Raw genomic sequence first — 21,355 nt, forward strand, 5'->3', positions numbered from 1 at the left:
AACCATCCCGTATTGAGTCTGCCATGAAAACGCTAGAGGGCGTCACCCCAAGGGTCAGACATGACTCGGTGCTTGCACGGGGGATACCTTTACCTTTTATTCCTTTCATTGCCTTACAAAATGGATTGTGTTTTGCTTCTTTTGCTGAAGTAGTGTCGCTCTCAAAAACACGTTTATCCAAATTCTTTGTGATGGGGAAGTATTTAAGGAGGGTTCTGAGTTGACTGGGATTCACCTGCTCTTATCTCTACTAATTAGACAGGGCCCAGGTGCAAGGCATCCCTGGAATGAGGAGTTGAGAAGCAGGTGTAATCCATCAACCTTATTTATCACTTAAGTTTAGGCATAAAAAGTGAGATATTGACCTCGCATGAGGAGCTTCTGCCCAGACTTGGCCATGCACTGTACATTTTGGCTGGGGGTGGTTAGCGTCATGGTCCATACCTTGGCTATTGTTTTGTGGTTCCCAGTAGCTGCTAATAGTCTTGCTTGGTATGTATGACTGCTATATTGTAACGTCTGTATTATCCTGTGAATTACAACTACCTGCTAATTGTACTCAATAAAAGATATCTACTGGGCGCGCTTGTTGTTTCCAAATCCTAAGAAAAGAACCATTGCCGAGTTGTGTGGCAAGACATGTGTGGCATGAGTGAATTTGTGTGCAAATATGCTTAAGATCAGGGAGAATAAGCAGCCCATTGACTTACCATGGATTTAGAAGGGTGTAACTCTGTTTGGGATACCATAATTCTCTCTCTGTGTCAGTGTGTGTTTGGGGGGAGGGGGCGCTTGAAGGCTATTGCAGAAGGTCATTGAGAAGTATCAAGAGCTGTAAAGGCGTTTTGGGTTTGCTTGTTATATTCAGAAAGAATAATTCATCTCGCAGGCCATTTTGTCTGACCTTTGCTTTAGCACACACAGACAGATGCATCTGGTTCATTACTGTGACATGCCTAAGTGAATCCTGCTTTTTCTAAGGTTCTCAGTTAAGTTCTGTTTCACTCATCCTTCAGTTATCAGCCTTTGTTTCCTTTAGATGGTCTATGGAGCAGCCTTGGGTTCATCAAGATCTTCACAAATGTGCCAGGATAGGTCCTGATATTATACTTGTCTTCAATAAAATCGTTCTCTCTATTTAGATCACTTCTTCCAAGAATGTACAAGCTCTTGCATTTCTTCTAGTCCTCGCCTATGCTTTTCTCAAGCATGTTCTGCAATGTTGATGCTCATTTATGGGGGGGTGGGGAAGCCTGGGATAATTTTAGTCCACTCACATGATTAGAACAATCCAGGCCCTATTTCACCTGTAACCCCCCCCCCCCCGCTCCCTTTCCTCCCTGCCTCTGGTTTTGGCCTCCCAGCTTTTCTGCCCTAATTATTATTTGGAGCCCCACCCAGTTTCCAGCAGTACCCTGCTCTGAAAGGATCTTTGCTTTGCACATGGTCCAGCATGGCAGCCAAGGTTGGGCATCAATCTTTCCTATGTGACATCACAGCAGAGGGAAGGCAGCTATGTCTGTCTGAGCCTGCTGGAAGGGTCTGTGTTGTTAAGGGAAAGACATCCATTTCAAACGGTGTGAAAAACATGACAAGACCAAAGCTGATCTAAGGAAGGGTGTGTGCGCTGAGAGTGGGTGGAGAGGATCTGCTGCCAGAGGGAACTCCGGTAAGGGGAATCTGTGGCTTGAAAAGATTCCCACTGAGGGATTGCAGCATGGAAAAAGAATGCAGTGCAGCCAAGAACAGAAAATGGGCTTGTGGAGAGATGACTCTGCCGCTACAACCACACTGAGATCCCCTCTTGCAGTTATGTCTCTTCCAAAACAAAAGGGAAAAAAGTCTCCCACTTCAATTTATCCTCTTGTGCATATGCATCGAGGAAGGAAACAAATTTATATCTTCCCCTTCTCCCTTGAACAATGGAACTGGAGGCAGAGATAGCAGAATGGGGAGTGCACACATTTTGTGCATAGGAACAGAAAGGCAGCGCCTGTAGTATCATCTCACACAGTGACACACCCTGTTCTGTTTATTTTGCTACTGGCTTGATGACTCAGCCCCCCACCCCCACCCCAGTTCCCATTGACTTCATTCCAGTCTGCGACTGGCCTTTTTGCTCATTTGGTTACACAGCATTAGTAGCAAGGATAAGTCACAATTTATTTATCTAAGCATACTTTACCGTTCTCCCCGATGGGGACCCAAACAGGCACCATTAGACCTTCATAACAACAATGGAGTAAACAATGCAGTAACAACAACCTGTGAGGCAGGTTAGGCTGGGAGTACAGTGTCCCATGTCACCCAAGCACATTTTCATGGCAGAGTGGAATTTGAATCTGGATCTCCCAGATCTTACACCAGCACTTTAACCATCATGATGCATCATGCCATAGATTTTCCTTGCAAAAACATGATGGTCTTCTACAATTCTGCCTCTTTTCTCTTGAGTGACTTCCTCTGCCATCAGCCCTTTTGATTTTACTGATCCCCTTATTTTTTTTAAAAAATAGTTATCCCAGGCAACTTCTTTGTCTTCATCCATAACTAGAAACCCTTAGCCACAATACCAAAAAATAACTTCCTGTTAAACAAATGAGTTAGTTGAATCTCAGTTCTCCTTATCTCTCTGATCTCCGATTTGTTTAAAGATTTAAGGAGCTAGTGGGAGATGATGTGCATGTAAAGGTAGAGATTTGTATGCAAAACTCAGATGTAGACCTGATAAGAACAGACTGTTTACAACAAGTGGTGAAAACATAAGTCTCCCTAGCTTGGTTGTGTGAATTTAACACTTGCAGCAAGAGAGAATTTCTGATGTTCCTGATATAAAAAGATGACTTTTGACAAGACATTTTACTCCATCGAAATCAGTTCTTTCCCAGACCCATGAGACTCCCACTCAATCTGAATGCTCTGACTCCAAATGCAGTGTGATAAAGAAGGGTTCTGCAAAATTGATCTAAGGAAGTATATGCTTATGTACATGCCGGTTAGTTAACAAAAAAAAAAAAAAGCTAATACAATGAAATCATAAAATGGCACTGCAATGGAATCTTAGAATCATAGAGTTGGAAGGGGCCATGCATGCCACCAACCCCCTTCTCAATGCAATATTTGGCATTACAAAAAGAGAATTCCCATTATGGAAGTAGATACTGATAGGTTTGCTAAAGGAGGGGTTGGGGGAAAAAGCTGTATTCTGAGTGCTGTCTCTGGAAAAGTTTGAACCAAATAATTCTATGTTAATTCAATAAGAAATCTAAAAAGCTTTTAAATTGGTAATGGGTGGCAGTCCTCATGTGGTACCCCAATGCTCTTTATGATTTTGAAAGAACACCAAAATAATGACAGAGGACTGGGGAAACCTGGGGTCAATTCTACATTCAGCCTGCAAGCTCATTGGGTGACCAGCCACTCTCTCCCTTAGCCTAATTTACTTCATAGAATGGGAGGAAAAATGTGAGGGAGGGGAAGAAATATGTTCCTTGGAGGAAGCAACCTGAAAGGTGTGAAATAGATGAGATGCAGAGAAAGCTCCATGAAGATCTGAAAACAAGACCTGGTTTTATGAGCAGCATTGTGGGTGCAATCATGCAAGCTTCTTCTTCTCTGCTTGGGACTTGCCTTTCTCTAAAAATGCAGCCTTTCTTGTCAGGCTTCACTTTGTAGTTTCTTTGCCTAAAGCAGGCTTTCTCTTGATGAACCTGGAAGGATTTCCCGAATGGGTGGGAGTTAATTAATTTTTTATGTATTTATGAGATTTGTTAAACATTTGATATGATTATGTCAGCCCCCCTCCTAAAATGGGCCCTCCCAATGATGGGCCTGTTGGAGGTGGGAAAGGCAGGTGTCCCGGGTGGGCATGTACTCAGCTATGCTTCCCAACCATATTCTGCACCATCGTGCCACTTCTGGGGTTTCTGGAAGCCTGAGGAATGTTTCAGGGGTTTCTCATTGGTAAAAACATTGTGAAAGGCTGGTCTGAAGTGTTGCTTGATTTCCCATCTCTGTCACATATTAGGAAGCACAAATCCAACAAACTGAAGTATCTTAAAGTTTAAAACTCGTTTGTGTTCCAGAAATGGTGTCAAGAACTGTCTTGCTATTTTAAAGACAGTGTTACATCACAGGCAATAGCTACATTTCAAAGGCAATGTATAGGTTGGGATGTGGCCTGTAAAAAGTCCCAAGTCTAATAACTAGTGCCTACAGAAGAACCACCAGAGAATCACTCCCTGTCAGAGTAGACAACAATGACTTTGATTGGCCAGTTGCCTGTTTCACTATGTTCATTTCTTGCTTTCTGTGAGGGATTTCGAATCTAGATCAAGACAGAAAGGAGAATGTGTGTGCCATATTTCGTGCATTAGGGAGGGTTCCTGTGCATTCAACAAATGTCAGAAATTTAACCTACAAAGTTCCCTTCCTTTCCACTGACAGCCCATATGATGTGGTAGTTTAGGAGTGTTAGAGGAAAGGATGCAGTTCCCTGGGAGAACAGAAGTTTAGCACAGGAAAAGTTGAATCCCTGGAACCTCCAGTGAAATGATTCCTTCCTCCTGACCCTAGAGAGCATTTGCCAGTCAGCTTCCAGCGCTAGAACTCTTTTTGGTTTGGGGCAGCCCAACAGAACACAGCGTTGATCTCAGCAGATTCCGCCGGGCTTTCCTCTTCGCAAAGGATGGTTTTAAGAGAGGTCCCCTTCCTCCTGAAATGGCGGGCCTGGCAACAGCGGATCAATAGGGGCGAGGGCCGCGGCCCTTTGAGAAGCAACGCCTGCTGCCGAAAGGAAAGGAGAGCCGGCCGCAGCGCGCGCTTCTTTCCGCCTCCACTCCACGGCTGCGCCGCGCGGCACTTTCCTAGGCCGGCAGGAAGCGTGCGTGGCGCTGGGGACGGTCCCCAGCAGCTCCCCCTCCGCTCCCTGGTCGCACTCCACCGGCGGCGGCGGCGACCGCCAAGCCCCCCCTCTCCCCCCGATTGCAAGGCGCCGGAGCACAGCTCGGGGCGAGGGACAGTGTCTAGGTCACGCACACCTGAGCAGGGGATTGACGAGTTCCGTCCCCCGTCAGGTCAAGAACAAGGCGGCGAAGGGACTCACGTTGGAGTTTTGTTTTTTGTAGGGAGGGGGACTTCAGCCATTGCCAGCATATTTTAATGGTCAGTGTTTGCCTAGACCCCGAGAAAGCCAGGTTCGAATCCCTCGTCCGCATGAAACTCCCTTAGTAAGTTTACGGAGGGGCACTGTCATTATCCGGGCCTACCTCGTAGGGATGTTGTGAGGCTCAGTAAAGGCCAGGGGGGGGGGTGACAAAAGGCTGAAATAAGGCGTCTAGCGAATGTGGCTCAGCAAACGCGAGGCGAGCAGAACTTTCGCGGGCCTCGGAGCTCAAGGCGTGCACGGGGTCCCCCCCCCACTTTCTGGCCACGCGCGCAAGCTCCCCTCCAGCGGTATCCTCCCCCCCCCCCCCGGGGCCGCGCGGGCTGCCGCGGAGAAGTTTTCGTGGGCGGGAGGCGTGGCCGGGAGAGGTGCGGCTTGCCTTGCCTCGCCTGTCCCCCTCGCAGGCACAGTTTGCATCCGAGCGCTCCTCAGGACTTCCTGGTCGCTCCCCATTGGCTGCAGGTAGAGGCTGCAGGAAAGGAGAGAGCGGCGGTGGGAACTCATGCAAATTCTGACACCCCCACCCCCCCACTCCTGCTGGACCTAGCCCTGCCTTCTCGGCGCTGCCGAACCGCGAACCGAACCGGGACAAGCGTCAAGCACGTGTGCAAAGCGGGATCGCCCCGGACGGCACGGAAAGCGCCTTTGCGCCGGTCAGCCCCGACCTCCCGCCAGCCACATGGTGGACCTCTCCGCTGGCAGGTAGGAGCCGAGGAGGAAAGGCGTCGGGCCGGGCCGCCGCAATCATGAATGAGATGTCCAGCTTCTTGCACATCGGCGACATCGTCTCGTTGTACGCCGAAGGGTCGGTCAACGGCTTCATCAGCACGCTGGGGTGAGTGCGCGGCAAGGGGGGTGGCTGCTCTTCTCCAAAGGGTGCTAAGGGGGAGGCGGCATCACTTGGCCGGGGGAAAGCCGCGCGGCACCTTCGCCGGCTGGGAGGGACACGGAGCCCTGGCGAGAACTGGGCTGGCAACTTGGGCTCCCAGAGCGAAGTTGTTCGGAAGTTCTCGAGGGCGCCTCAGTTCCGCTCCCTCACTCTAGCACGTTCGAATGGCCGCGGCGCTTGATCGAAGGGCGCTCCTGTGACGGGGGCCGGCGGGGGGTGAACGTAGCACTTGCCCACCGCGATATGGAAGGGATCTACCTGCGCGGGATCAAAGCTGGATCCGATTCGCGCGTAGCTGAGCTGTCTTCCTGTTAGGGGCTGCAATCTGGTCCCTCACCAGCAGGGGGCTGGGGGCCATGTCAGAGAGGGCCGGGTCACTTTGAGAGGAAGGATGCTTGAGCCCCTGGGGTGGGGACTGAGAGATCCTTTGGATTTAACACTACTACACAGCAGCAATTAGGGTCACCAGTAAATATGCTGTGGCTCTTTTGACACTCGGGACTGGTTTATATATTTGTAATCCATGCAGGTTGACCCAGCACATCTTGGGCGTGTATTCACATGAACATGTAAAACAGGAACCCATTGATTGAGTCCAATTAACAGAAATTCCCATGGCTGTGGCAATGAAGAGAAAGGCACCCTGATAGTTGTGAAAATCGTTGCCACCCATTTGTGAATTGCCTAATTAGCATGTTTTGTGTACATCTGAAAAGTTGTGTACCTATGAAAAGTCAGGGTTTTTTTGCATTGATACAATCAATTGTGTGGATCAGCCCTAAATGGGGCCTTATTAATGGCAGATGTGTTCATAATCAACACACTGTTTTTTTCTTTCTGTTACACAAAGTGATATTTTACCTGCCTTCCTGCCATTGCTTTCCCTGTTAATTCCCCCCCTCTCCATGATATTCAAAACTCACGTTGCTTTGGATCGCACTCTGCCAGCAACATGGATGTAATTAATATGACTAGCGTTGTAGAGACTAGTGCTAATCTCCGATGAATAGAAACTGTGCTGTAGCTTTTCTCTTAGAAAAGCAGTCTGAATCATGAACTGTAGGCGCCTTTCCTGAATCACCATGGCCTTGCCTATTTTATGCCGTGCAATCTCAGTTCTCTCTCCCTTGTTCCGCCTTTCTCAAAACCAATAGGTGAAAAGTGAGGCAGACTTCTGCTTGGACTGTAACCCTGCTGGGCAGGGACGGCGTCCCTTCGGTCTTCTGTGCAACACTGAGTGCATGGCTGGTGCTTGCTAAAGGCTAATCGACATCCATGAATTGGTGCCTGCAAATTGTGATATAATCCTCCAAAGTAGCTTGTTGGCATACAGTACTCAGTCGCTGCTAAAGGCTACTGTCCCACTGTGCTAATTTCTTCCTAGCTCTGTTGGGCCCTTTACATCCTCAGCAGACTCTTAAGTGTTCCCTGAGAGAAGAAAAGAAACAATCATGCTACTGACTGGGTGTGGGTAGATCACTGGCTTTTCTCTGCCTGACCTTGCTTAGAGCTGTGTGGCTTGCTGAAACCAAACCAGTTAGGAAGCTTGTAAATTCTGAATGGCAGTCAACAAAGTTCTGAAGCTGCCTCCCACAACCTGCAGCATCAAGCCATTCTTTTCTGTCAGCCCTCTTGCAGCTAGATGGCAGAGCCCTATGTGGGTTACTGTAGCAGCCTGTTTACATGAGTGCTTGCTATGCTCCTGCTGGGCCTTTATGTAGTCAATGGGGGGAAATATCTTTTTAGAAGAAATGAAGTGGTGGGGATGAATGGCGTGTTGACATGACTGCTACTTCCATGCAGATTGCCAAACAAACAAAGCAAAACAAAGCAGAACAACTTTCTGTGTTTGCGCCAGTCTATGATGCAGATGGGAGGAGGTCCAGCACAAAGCACAGGGAAGGGTATCCATACCAGATGCACGCTGGAGACAACTGAATAAAGGCTAGATGAACTGATGTAGGTGGATCTAAGTAACAGAAGTCCAAAAGAGCAAGGACCTTAATGACTAACAACATTTGGGGCAGGCTGAGCTTTTGTGAGTCACTGCTCACATCTTCTGATACATTGGAAGAAATTAGCATGGACTTGCAAAAGTTTACACCCTGCCACAAATGTTGTTGGTCTTTAAGGTGTTGTTGTACTCTTGCTCTTTTCTACAGCTATAAACAGACCAACACAGCTACTCACATGGACCTATCTCTAAGTGGCAAAAGGTACTGTTCTCTAAAAAATGAGTCTTCTGGGCTTGCTCTCCTCTTGGCCTCATACAGGGCCGGATTTTCCTATAGGCTAACTAGGCTTCAGCCTAGGGCCTCAAGATCAAGAGCGGCCTATATTCCACATTTTTTTAAAATAAAGGTTAGTACCAATCACAACATGTTTCATTTAACATATTGACGTATATCACAGTAATTATGTATTTTATTATCTCTCATGTAATGTACAAACTTAAAAATGGGAGGTGAAAGGGCCACATAAGTGGAATAGCCTAGGGCCTCTTTTCATGTAAATCCGGCCCTGGCCTTAGATGTGGTAGTGGTCGTGGAGTAAAGTGCCATCACATCACAGTTGACTTATGGTGACTCTGTAGGGCTTTCCAGGCAAAGAGATATTCAGAGGCGGTTTGCCATCACTTGCCTCCTTGTCATGACCCTGAGCTTCTTGGTGGTCTCCCATCCAAATACTGACCAGGGACGACCCTGCTTAGCTTGTCTAGCAGAACCCATGTGCTTACTGGTGATGAGATTATGCTACCTGTACAAAATCATTGTGACATTATTTGTGCCCCACGCGGGACAATATAAAATATTTTAAAGATACTGGCTAGATAGGTGCTTATGGCACTCATTCAGACAACTGTCACTTGCTAATTGTAGCATAAATAGAATACCAGATGTGTACGTGGGTAATTCGAGAAGCATGTGCTGAGCTGCTTGCAGGTAGCTGTCTAAGTTCAAAGCCATGTGGGATCCAGAGTGTGTTGCACAATTTGGTGGATGCTGCTGCATTTCTGTAGAAAAAACAACAACAAAGGTAACAAAATGCCACAAGCTTGTATCTAACCTATGTTGTCTACTAGGTGTTTCAGCCAGAAGTGGAGACATGCATCAACCAAAATATCTATATATTCATTTATTTATTTTTATACTTATATACCACCCTTGCCTGACAGCTCATGGTGGTTCACATCAAAAGACATTATTAACATAAATAAATTAAAATGTTGCGTAATTAAACATTTAAATCAAAAGATATTTAAGTTTTAAATCAGTTTAAACAATTTAACAACTGCCTCTTCTTTCATGGGCAGGGTGGGAGGGGGTGGGGGTGGAATCAGTTCTTACAAAGTTCAGTTCATTTGGTGGATTTTAGGCAGGGAGGCCAGACACAGGAGCTCAGGCAGGCTTTGTGACTGAGCGGCCACCGCCTGTCGCTCACTCTTAGCCATCCTCTTCCATTGCTACAACACTGCTGGCAGCACTTCTGAAGCAACAGCAGAAACATTGTCTATGCCTGTCACCCCCTCCCAGATTTGAATTGTGGCTAAAGTGGTAGAACCTTGAGCGGGTTCTGCTTTGAGCACTTGAAAGTAAAGCAGCCACCTTGAACCTTGAGGAAAGTTGGGATAGAAATTTTTTCGTTGTCCTCGTCATGTGCCATGATATTTTCCATCTCAACGGTCTCTGGTCCTATTTATTGATAGGTGGCTAAATGTGGGCCTGTGTGAAACATGAACAAGAGAGAAATCCCAAGCAGGTCCATTTGGAAGTGAGTTGCGTTTTATTCACTGACGCTTGCTCCCAGAAAGTATTATTAGGACTGCAGCTGCACAATGCTATCCTCAACAGAGTTGCTCTGTTTTAAATCTCTCAAAGTTGATGGGCTTGGAAGGTTTTTAATTCAGCTTAGGGCTGGACTGTTGGTGTTCTCATAACTTCATTATTTGATCAGACTGCAATGCTTTTGCACATTATATTCCGTTTTCTAAATCTTAAATTTTCTTGCAATACACTCTGGGATTTTGATGTAGAAACAGTCTCCAGATTGCTTGGAACAGGTTGCTGGATTGAGGCAGTGGTTGAAAACAAACCACTTTAAGTGATCAAGACATGTTTTTGCTTGGAGAGTCCTCTTTGCTTTGTTTACCATGAGTCATTTGATAGTCAAATTACCTACCAAGCTTCTAAACTTTTCTGAGCCAAGTGGACATATGTGCAACATTAGTTGGAAGCTCCCCATTCATATATAAACTTTGTCAGGAGAGAGGGGTGTGATTTGCAATTTTGGAAACAGAACTGCTACAGAAGCTTATGCTGGGATTTAACAAAATACCCTCCCACACAAACAAGAAAAACGTCTTTTTAAAGTGCCACAAGACTCCTGTTTCTTCTCCCTGCAACATACGAACACATCTATTTCTCTGGAATTATTGCTGACACAGAATCTGAATCATCCTGAGTGATAGAAACCGCTCTCAGGTGCCAAAACAGTGTAGCTGACATGCATGGCAGAGGATTGCATCAGGGTAGTGCCTGTGCAGTGGGCTGGGTCATTTTCTTGCTTACTTCAAAATACATTCAATAAATCTAACAAAGTTTCAGTCCAGTGGCAGCTTTAAGATCAGCAGTCTAGTTCTGGGTTTAAGCTTTTTGTGCATGCACACTTTTTCATTGAAACAGACCTCTCAGGCTCATTCACTTGCTCATCTTCTAACACTGTGTATGCCTTTAAATGTCCATAATTATTTATTATTTATCATTGCATTTCTATCCCGCCACTCCCACAAGGGCTCATGGCGGCTAACAATTATAAAACCCCCAATGCATAAAACCCCATAAAACATTATAAAACACAACTCAACCATCTCCTTAAAATCCTCCAATTGGCGGCAAAAAACATCCTAAAAACCTCACGGTGGAAGGAGGGGCTTTTATTCCACTCCTGGGATGGCAAGAGTGGAAAGGGGGGTGGTCCAGATCTTCTTCCACGTGTTGGCCTCAACCATAGACCTGGTGGAAGAGCTCCGTCTCACAGGCCCTGCGGAACGTTGAAAGCTCCCGCAGGGCCCATAGCTCTTCCGGGAGCTCATTCCACCCTGGTTGAGGCCAACCGCGCTTCCCGGGGGCCGGGAATGACCAACAGGGCAAAAGGCAGTCCCTAAGGTATGTGGGGCCCAGACCACGGAGGGCCTTAAAAGTAAGAACCAATACCTTAAACCAGATCCGGGCAGCAACCAGTAATCAATGCAGCTGCCTCAGCACAGGCTGGAAATGGGCCCTCCAAGATGTTCCAGTGGAGGACCCTCGCAGCTGCATTTTACACCAGTTGTAACTTCCGGATCAACCCTAAGGGCAGGCCCGCAAGGAGCGAGTTACAGAAATCTATTCTGGAGGTGATTGTCACATAGATCACTGTGGCCAGATGTTCAGAGGACAGGTAGGGCACTAGTAGCCTAGCCTGGCGAAGCTGGAAGAATGCCTGGCTGGCTACCTTCTTGACCTGGGCCCTTCCCTTCTCTGCATAGGGCAAACAGGTCAAACTCTACGCCAAAGGTTAAACGGGCATCAATCTGACATCAAGAATCACAAGCTGAGAAACCTGTAAGAGAACATTTCAACCTTCCAGGGCACTCAATGGGTGACCTCAGAGTAGCTGTTTTATTGCAAAGAATGTCAGAAACAGACTAGATTGCTGAATTACAAGTTATTACAACAGGACAATAGAACCCGTAGAGCTTAATGGAAATATTGGGTTCTTATTTCACTACACATTCTAAGCCACTCAGTTCTCTTGTCTTTGTTGGTCTTAAACTGCAACTGGATTCAAACTTAATTCTTACACCTGTATAGTTTTTTATTATCTGTATGCTCATTTGCTGGTTTTCACATGTTTTACCAACTAGGTAAAGGTAAAGGTATCCCCTGTGCAAGCACCGAGTCATGTCTGACCCTTGGGGTGACGCCCTCTAGTGTTTTCATGGCAGACTCAATACGGGGTGGTTTGCCAGTGCCTTCCCCAGTCATGACTGTTTACCCCCCAGCAGCAAGCTGGGTACTCATTTTACCGACCTCGGAAGGATGGAAGGCTGAGTCAACCTTGAGCCGGCTGCTGGGATCGAACTCCCAACCTCATGGGCAAAGCTTTCAGGCGGCTGCCTTACCACTCTGCGCCACAAGAGGCTCTTTTTTACCAACTACTTTAATCCAATCTTAGCTATATTTGTCACCCAGTTACTTATGGAACTTGACTAATCAGCCCTTCAAGGCAATTAACCCCCCCCCCCACATATATGATAAAGGACCAAAATGGTAGGGACCTAACAGAAGCTGAAGAGATTAAAAAAAGGTGGCAAAATTATACAGAAGAGCTATACAAGAGCAAGCTTAACATCCCTGATAACCACAATGGGGTAGTCACTGACCTGGAGCCAGACATCCTGCAATGTGAAGTCAAATGGGCCTTAGGAAGTCTGAGCAACAATAAAGCTAATGGAGGTGACAGCATTCGTGGAACTATTAAAAATCTTAAAAGACGATGCAGTAAAAGTGCTACACTCAGTATGCCAGCAAATTTGGAAAACTCAACAGTGGCCACAGGATTGGAAAAGGTCAGTTTACATTCCAATCCCAAAGAAGAGCAATGCCAAAGGATGTTCAAACTACCACACCATTGCATTCATTTGTCATGCTAGCAAAGTTATGCTCAAAATCCTCCAAGATAGGATCCAGCAATATGTGGACCAAGAACTTCTAGAAGTACAGGCAGGATTTCGAAGAGGCAGAGGAACTAGAGATCAAATTGCCAACATACGCTGGATCATGGAGAAAGCTAGGGAGTACCAGAAGAACGTCTACTTCTGCTTCATCGACTATGCTAAAGCCTTTAATTGTGTGGAGCACAACAAATTGTGGCAAGTTCTTAAAGACATGGGAATACCAGAGCATCTTATTTGTCTCTTGAGAAATTTATATGCAGGTCAAGAAGCAACAGTGAGAACTGAACATGGAATCACTGACTGGTTCAAAATTGAGAAAGGAGTTCGTCAAGGCTGTATACTGTCGCCTTGCCTATTTAACTTGTATGCAGAGCACATCATGAGAAATGCGGGATTAGAGGAGTCACAAACTGGGATCAAGATTGCAGGGAGAAATATCAACAACCTCAGATATGCAGATGATACCACTCTAATGGCAGAAAGTGAAGAGGAACTAAAGAGCCTGTTGATGCGGGTGAAGGAAGAGAGTGCAAAAGTTGGCTTGAAACTTAACATCAAGAAAACAAAGATCATGGCATCCGGCCCTCTCAATTCCTGGCAAATAGATGGGGAAGAAATGGAGATAGTGACAGATTTTATTTTCCTGGGCTCCAAGATCACTGCAGATGGGGACTGCAGCAAAGAAATTAAAAGACGCTTACTCCTGGGGAGGAAAGCTATGGCAAATCTAGACAGCATCCTAAAAAGCAGAGACATCACCCTGCCAACAAAAGTGCGTTTAGTCAAGGCTATGGTCTTCCCAGTTGCAATGTATGGCTGCGAGAGTTGGACCATAAGGAAGGCCGAGCGTCAAAGAATTGAGGCTTTTGAACTCTGGTGCTGGAGAAGACTCTTGCGAGTCCCTTGGACTGCAAGGCAAACAAACCGGTCAGTCCTAGAGGAGATCAACCCTGACTGCTCTTTAGAAGGCCAGATCCTGAAGATGAAACTCAAATACTTTGGCCATCTCATGAGAAGGAAGGACTCCCTGGAGAAGAGCCTAATGCTGGGAGCGATCGAGGGCAAAAGAAGAAGGGGACGACAGAGAATGAGGTGGCTGGATGGAGTCACTGAAGCAGTAGGTGCAAACTTAAATGGACTCCGGGGAATGGTAGAGGACAGGAAGGCCTGGAGGATCATTGTCCATGGGGTTGCGATGGGTCGGACACGACTTCGCACATAACAACAACAATTTCTGTAAGTGGGAGAAAAAAAACACCTTCTGGAGACCAAACATGTCAAGAGAATTGCCCCGGGCTATATAAAGCTGCCAGTTAACACTCTTTAGCCTTTGCATGAAATTCATAGAACAAGAGGCAGTTATAAAAAACAATGCTACCAGTTAAAGTTGCAATCACTAAAGTCAATTTTAATAAATTACTAAATGGGGCTTTGTTACCAGAAATAGACTGTGTCCTGAATTTAGATGGGGAAGTTAGCGATTCTAGGAAATCGAACTAGAGGGGTAACATTCAGGATTTTAAAAATACCGTATATATAATAATATATGGCTGTTATATATATCAAGGTTCTTCCCTGTTAAAAATTTGCATAGAGACCAAATCAAAAATATTGGAATTTTTTAAAAAACTAAACTCACCCATACTTTCAAGCAGTGTAGGCTAACACACTCACACAAGAGGAGAAAAGACAGAGTTGTGATAGCAAATACAAATTCAGGGCAAAGAAGAGTTACATGGCTACCTTCCAACGTGAAGAAGTCCTTTTAGAAGAAACAGCAAAAGTGGAGAGCAGTTTGGGTGCAGAGCATGTACTCTTAAATACCCAGATTGGTGTTTGAAGACTAAGATTGGGCTCTGTAGTCTTAAAATGGACGTGTTTTGATGTGAGGAAGAGAAATATGATATTTGTCCAGAATGGACAGAGCAAAAGGCTAAAATCTGGATGATTCCCAGGACAGAGATAGCAATCTTTACTGCCTTTTGGCTCCAGGGCAGTCCTTCTCAGGAAGGTAGTCAAAGGCACAGCTGAATTGGCCAAATCATAAATGAAATGCCAAATGGGATTTTCACTCTCCTCTGATAGGAGGATAGGAGAAGAGAGTTCGAGATGTGGAATGGGAGTAAATCAAAGAAAACTGGAATTCTTAAGATGTGACAGTAGGAATGTGTATTCATAGAATGAAGAAATGTGCAATTTCTAAATTCTCCTTTGACCTGCGAATTGGTAATGCCTCCAGGGAGAGGAGAAAAATGAAATAGATTAGCAGCTGGATAGGTCTGTTGGCTGAAAATTCAGATTTTACCTAAGAAATCCAGGCCAGTCCTGGAAATCTGGCTATAGAATACATTTTTCTTTGTTTTTCTGTGTGGGTGCAGACAATGCAGTTCAGTTTTAGGTGTGTCATTGGCATGTTTCTAGTACCAAGATGCCATTGCAAAGCAGGCTCTTTGCTGGGGGGGGGGTGTAACATTAATGAAAGGCATTTGTGAGAAAACTGCCTCCTTAGTGAAAAGGGACATGGCTGCTAAGAGCTTCGTTATATTGGTATACCCAGGTCCTGATTCTGAGCTTTCCTTTAAACCCAATTAAGAGTTAGCTGCATCCAAATAGAAGCAGTTATTGTGTGATTTTAATTAAAAGCCTGCCTGTTGCCACAGCTAAGGAAATGGCAGTTTGCGTCTGTGGGAGGTCCCAGTTGCACATGCCGTGCAATTTACTGTGGAAAAGACTTTTTATACTCGATCTCTTTCTTGATCCATACATGACATGGACAGCATGTCAAAGGAGTGGATGGCAGACAGGTGTTGTGTCGGTGTGTGTCAAGTACTGTTGGATTTCTTCTGGCTGTGATGACCCTATGAATTAATAACCTCCTAAAGAACAAATTGAGAGTCCAGGGACACCTTTAAGACCAACAAAGTTTTATTCAAGATATTTGAGTTTCAGTGTGCATGCACACTTCCTCAGACACCTGGCATTGTATCTGAGGAAGTATGAGGGCACACGAAAGCTCATACCTTGAATAACACTTTGTTGGTCTGAAAAGTGCCCCTGGACTCTCAATTTGTTCTGCTTTTTCTTCCTGCTTAAATCTCATCTCCCAAACCTCCTCTTGATAACAACCTAGCTCCGGTCTTGTAAATTGATGGCCATGACTTCCTTTACTGAGTCAATCCGTTTTGTGTTGGGTCTCTTTCCCCACGGTCTTCAACTTTTCCGAGTGTTATTGTCTTTCCCAGTGACTCTTGATGCTACTGCTCATTAAATTTCACAACAAATCTATGATCCTTTTTTCTAACCACGGACTGCTTCATGCAGTCCAAATCAGGTGGTGGCAGTAGCAGGGACAGCAAAATTTGCCTTCTTGGTACCACTTTCGTATAGGTATTTCCACTACCCACAAACAGCAGGGATTAAGGTTAAATAGAGACTTGGTCTAGTAAGCTGATAATTACACCAATGCATCAGTGCCCATTTTTGAAGAAGAATTGGTTCTTATATGCCACTTTTCTCCATCCGAAGGAGTTTCAAAGTGGATTACAATCTCCTTCCCTTCCCTCTCCCCACAACAGACACCCTGTGAGGTGGGTGAGGCTGAGAGAGCCCTGATGTTACTGCTCAGTCAGAACAGCTTTTTCAGTGCTGTGGCCAGCCCAAGGTCACCCAGCTGGCTGCATGTGGGGGAGCATGGAATCAAACCCGGCATGCCAGATTAGAACTCCGTGCTTCTAACCACTACATCAAGCTGTACAAAATGTTTAGAAATGAACAGATAATTCTGAGAAGACCGAGGGTGAGAATCAAGTAGTAGATGTGAAATGAAGGTGACCTGAAGTTTCATTGGGTCCCAATGAGCAGGATTTGGTAAGAAGGAAATGGGTGAGCAGGAGACTGGTCCTGGGTTTCACTCTGTTGATCAAAGTGTTATACTTTTAAGATTTGGGATAAACAATATGGTGAAAATAACTGATTTTTTTGTTTTGCATCCCAGAATTTTGCTGTGGGAGTGATAGCCCCAAAGTGCCATCTAAAGCAGAGTCACAGCCTTCTAAGACTTTTAAGTCAATAGGCTTAGGAGGGTCAGTTCTGCTAAGGGCTGCACTGTAATACTTATTAAGAATTTCTGTGATAGAATGTATTTTGGGAAGCACATGCATGATTTAGACAAATATTGCAGGCATGCATATGAGGATTTGAATCCATAATTCTTCACATTTATGAGCTGCAGACTTGTAACCATTCCTGCAGGGCAGAACTACTTCAGCTGCCGGTGAGGAAAGGTGCATGCAAACAACATGTCAGATAGGGAGTGTGATTGTGTGCAGTCTGCATGCACACTCTGACCCGTCAAAGGGGAAGGGCATTGAGTCAACACTACTGAATAAGTGACTGCTATTTAGTTTTCAATCACACCTTTAGATAACCATTATTGTGGTGGCAGGTAGATTTGAAGGGTGGAGCTCTATGGGGCAGTACACATTGCTCTGGAAAGGATGCCAATGCGTAATTTCCTTCTGTATAACAATTAAAGTGCACAGGATTTTTGTCCTACAGGCATGGTTATATGTGCTACTATCCTCGTATTAACAAAGAACGAGTCCTGTTCCAGATGGCTAGTACAGAGGCAAATATAAGGGTCAGAGGGCAAGTCATGGACTTGAGCCTTTTGTTACAAACCTTTCCCTCTTGACAATGACTGGTATCTAGAGTTCTCTAATGACTGCTTCTTGACGTTATTTGAATGGATTTGGGAATATTTAGGTATCAGCCTTGGCAAAGTAGACAATTGAGTATGTTATTGTTGGGGGAGGTGCCCTTTTACCTCCTTGTGAAGCTGGAATACATTGACAGAACAAAAAAAAAGCTTGACTCACCTGAAGATTCATAGAATTCTTGTCCCATGAGTCATGTACTAAAGAAATATGATCATAGAATTGGAGAGTAGAAGAGATTCGAAGCTTCTTCTAGCTCAGCTCTCTGCACTGAACCAGGATTCAGTGAAATCTTCATCTCAAATCACCTACAGTCCTCACACACACAATCAGCGACCTGGTCAATCCATATAAGGTAGATTCCCACATCGCTTCCCTACTGTATCTCTGAAGACAAGATGCTCTTCTTCATGAGTACAGAAAGAATCACTGTAAACAGCTGCCCATCCACAAATACATGGCTGACGTGGTCCTATCCAGGCTAAGATTCCAATACCCAGCAATAAGAGCTGCACAAACCCTGTAAATACAAAATTTCAGTGGATGCAAGTTCCCTCCAATATACATAACGTTATAAAACACCAACCCACAAGATTTGACTTGCCATGTAAAGAATGGAAGATGGCAGAATACTAACAGGCTTTGGCAGTTTTTCAGACCTGTTTAAGTTGGGAAAATGCCAGGAACTTAATGCAATTGTGGTGAGGCCTGCCAAACTATTTTCCATTTGTCCCAGGAATGAGAGCATTGTGCTTTCCAGGGAGATGTGATAGAGCTCTTTGTATTCTTCCCAACTGCAATTGAGTAGATAGAAAATTAATAGAATCATAGTCAGAAGGGATCTCCTGGGTCATCTAGTCCAACCCCCTGCACTTTGCAGGACACTCGCAATCCTATTGCTCATCCACTCTAACCTGCTACCCCCATGAATCTTCAGAGAATCAGCCTCTCTGTCAGATTGCTATCTAGTCTCTGTTTAAAAATTTCCACAGATGGAGAACCCACCTTCCTGATGTTTAGATGGAATTTCTTTGGAATTAAGTTCATCCCATTGGTTCTGGCCCGTCCCTTGGGGTAAGAGAGAACAACTCTGCTCCATTGTCTATATGGCAGCCTTTTAAATACTTGAAGATGGCTATCAGATCCCCTCTCAGTTGTCTCCTCTCTAGGCTAAACAGACCCATCTCCCCCAACCTTTCCTCTTGGTCTCCAAATCCCTCACCATCTTTGTTGCCCTCCTTTGGACACGCTTCAGTTTGTCATCATCCCTCTTCAACTGGGATGCCCAAAACTGAACACAGTACTCCAAGTGAGGCCGAACCAGATTAGAGTATTGTGGTACCATCACCTCCCGTGATCTGGACACGATACTCCGTTTGATTAGTATTTATGGGGATTGCCCAATCTGTCTGCATCCTACTGTATCAACTTGGTTACATATTTTATGTGTTTTCTGTGTGTAACTGGCACACAATAAACAAACAAACTTCAGCCCTATTTCCTTGCATCTAGTTAAATAATGTTTGACAGTCTGCTGCTGAACCTTTAAACTTTCATCTTTGCCTCTTCTCTTTGCCTTTTGTGGCTTCTTTCTGTCCTTATAGACTTGCATTCTTATCTTGTAATCACAAAGGAAGAATTCCTTTTTTAAAATGTGTTTACTATACAGCATCTACTTATTACTATTATCATGTTGGTTTGAACAAATGAAACTTGGCATAAGCCACAAGAGAAAGTGAAAGCTCTTCAGTGTTCCCAGGCTTCCTTTCTGTGAAAAACTATCAGGTCCCAAATGGAGTATTGCATCAGAAACACTGTAAAGTTTCTCCAAGCAATTGTTTCTGAATCTTTTAATGCAGTGGTCCCCAACCTTTTTATCACCAGGGACCAGTCAACGCTTGACAATTTTACTGAGGCTTGGGGGGGGGGTAGTCTTTTGCCGAGGGACGTTGCTGCTGCTGCCTGAGCCCCTGCTCTGCTTGCTTTCCCGCTGGTGCCCCTGACATTCCGCTGCCCGCTGGGGGGTGCTGCCAGCAGCAGCTGTGCAGTGCCACGCCGAGGGGGAACCCCAGCCATGGCAGCCAGTGGAGAGCACCAAAGGTGAGCCGGCGGCAGAGTGGCAGGGCAGCCCCCAAGGCAGAAGCCGGGGAGGAGGACGAGGAGGAGCCGTGGCCCAGTACCAACTGATCCACAGACCAGTCCCGGTCTCCGCACCTTGCCTTCCAATTGTAGTGTGGATATGTCCACTTGATTTTCAGTTTCTACAAGACACCTAGAACAAAAATGGGCTCTGAATGATGAAAATCATTTAACCTTCCTGATTGAACTTGAATCTTCAGTCCATGGATCTTCTTAATCTTCAGGTGGGAGATGTTCCATGGAACTCCTCCTAGATGTGCCATTATTTTTGTCTGTTTTTAGGCCTGCTACTAGTGTGTATGTATAGAGATCTAAAAGGCCTTCTGCTTCTCTGGGCATGCATGCCAAAAGGAACAGTAAGGGCAGGACAAGTCACTCCAGAGAGCTTTCCCTTTTACCATGAGTAAAAACTCTGTCTTGATTAGAGGCTTATGTTAGGTTGGGATGGGAAGTAGGGACATGATGGGAGGCAGTGTCACAGGTGTGATGATGTCACTTCTGAGGAAAACCCAGATGTGATGGTGAGAAGCTCTAGGAATTGCTGGAAACTGTACATCAAAACCACAGAGTCCCTGGCAATTCCTAGAACTACCTGCTCTCACTTCTGGGTTTGCCACAAAAGCGATGCCATCATGCCTATGATGCCATGTTTTTATTCTAGTCTCTTTCCCTTCCCCTGGCAATGGAAGTTTTTCGGGGGATTCTGTGTTCTAAATGGGGGGGGGGTGGCACTCCTAGCTTTATGTATTATGGCTAGTAGCGGCTCATCCTATATTATGCAAAATAGGTCTGCTTTCAACCCCCCCCCCCCATTCCAATCTGGGATTTATATCATACACAGACGGCTGCCCAGTGTAGAAGGGAACTCTGAGAAGGTATAGTGAAATGTGAATGCACCTTTTGGGTTAAACACATTCTGAGAAAGACCTTTTTCTATATACAAATGGTTGCCTTGCCTCAGGCACCAATGACTACGCCCTCTACTTGGCTAAGGTCAGATTTTTGGTATAGATATTTTGTGCTGGCATTATGGAAATATAATAACAAAACATACAAGTAAATTCATACTCCTTTCCTGTGCAGACATAAAACAATGCTTATTACTTTTATCCACATTTCATAAGAACACTTGGTTGGAACTGTGGGCCTTTCTAGCCTGCAGCCTTTTCTCTGACAGTTAAGAGAAGAAAAATAGGGCGGGACACCACAGAGCATGTAATGGAATATTGCAGTTCTTGACAATATGCTTGCAGCCATTTGAACTGAATTCCCACATCTAATTGCAGTTATTGCTTTCTAATTTGAATGTGTAACACGATTGTTGCATTAAGGGCAATGCTCATTCATTTCTTCTCATTATCTCAGGCCAAGGTGACCAGATTTTGGTAGTGAAAAAAGGGGACACTGTTCACCGACAAGATCTTTTCCCCTCAGGTGCTCAGACAAGTAAGAATTTCTTGCTGGCAAATGAAACAGGGCTGCAGAAATAACCCTGCCATTGTGAACAGGATGGGAAATTATTTATTATAATTGTTATAAATATAAAAGCTGCTTATTTTTACTGAAATGGCAAGTTTGTGCTGAAGCAGGAAAGAAATTATACAATAAGCAAATAATCAAAGGAATATGCCCCACAAATAATAATTTAACTATCACTAGTTAAACTTCTGTGTTTACAGCACAATTACCTGTATGCCTATGATGAAGCACCTGAATACTTGTTGGAAGAT

The 21,355-nt window shown here is 45.1% G+C and overlaps 1 protein-coding gene across 2 annotated transcripts in view; it reads left to right on the forward strand.

Annotated features, from left to right (window-relative positions):
• Nucleotides 1–5,582: 5,582 nt before the first annotated feature.
• Nucleotides 5,583–21,355, forward strand: part of ITPR3 (inositol 1,4,5-trisphosphate receptor type 3) — a 116,030-nt gene continuing 100,257 nt past the window's right edge. For both annotated transcript variants that reach the window (XM_077334392.1, XM_077334393.1), the window contains exon 1: nt 5,583–5,999. In XM_077334392.1, the coding sequence (XP_077190507.1) occupies nt 5,911–5,999 (89 nt within the window). In that variant the 5' untranslated portion in view covers nt 5,583–5,910. The remainder of the gene's footprint in view (nt 6,000–21,355) is intronic.

The sequence above is a fragment of the Paroedura picta genome, chromosome 4 (assembly GCF_049243985.1).
Source record: "Paroedura picta isolate Pp20150507F chromosome 4, Ppicta_v3.0, whole genome shotgun sequence".
NCBI lineage: Eukaryota > Metazoa > Chordata > Lepidosauria > Squamata > Gekkonidae > Paroedura > Paroedura picta.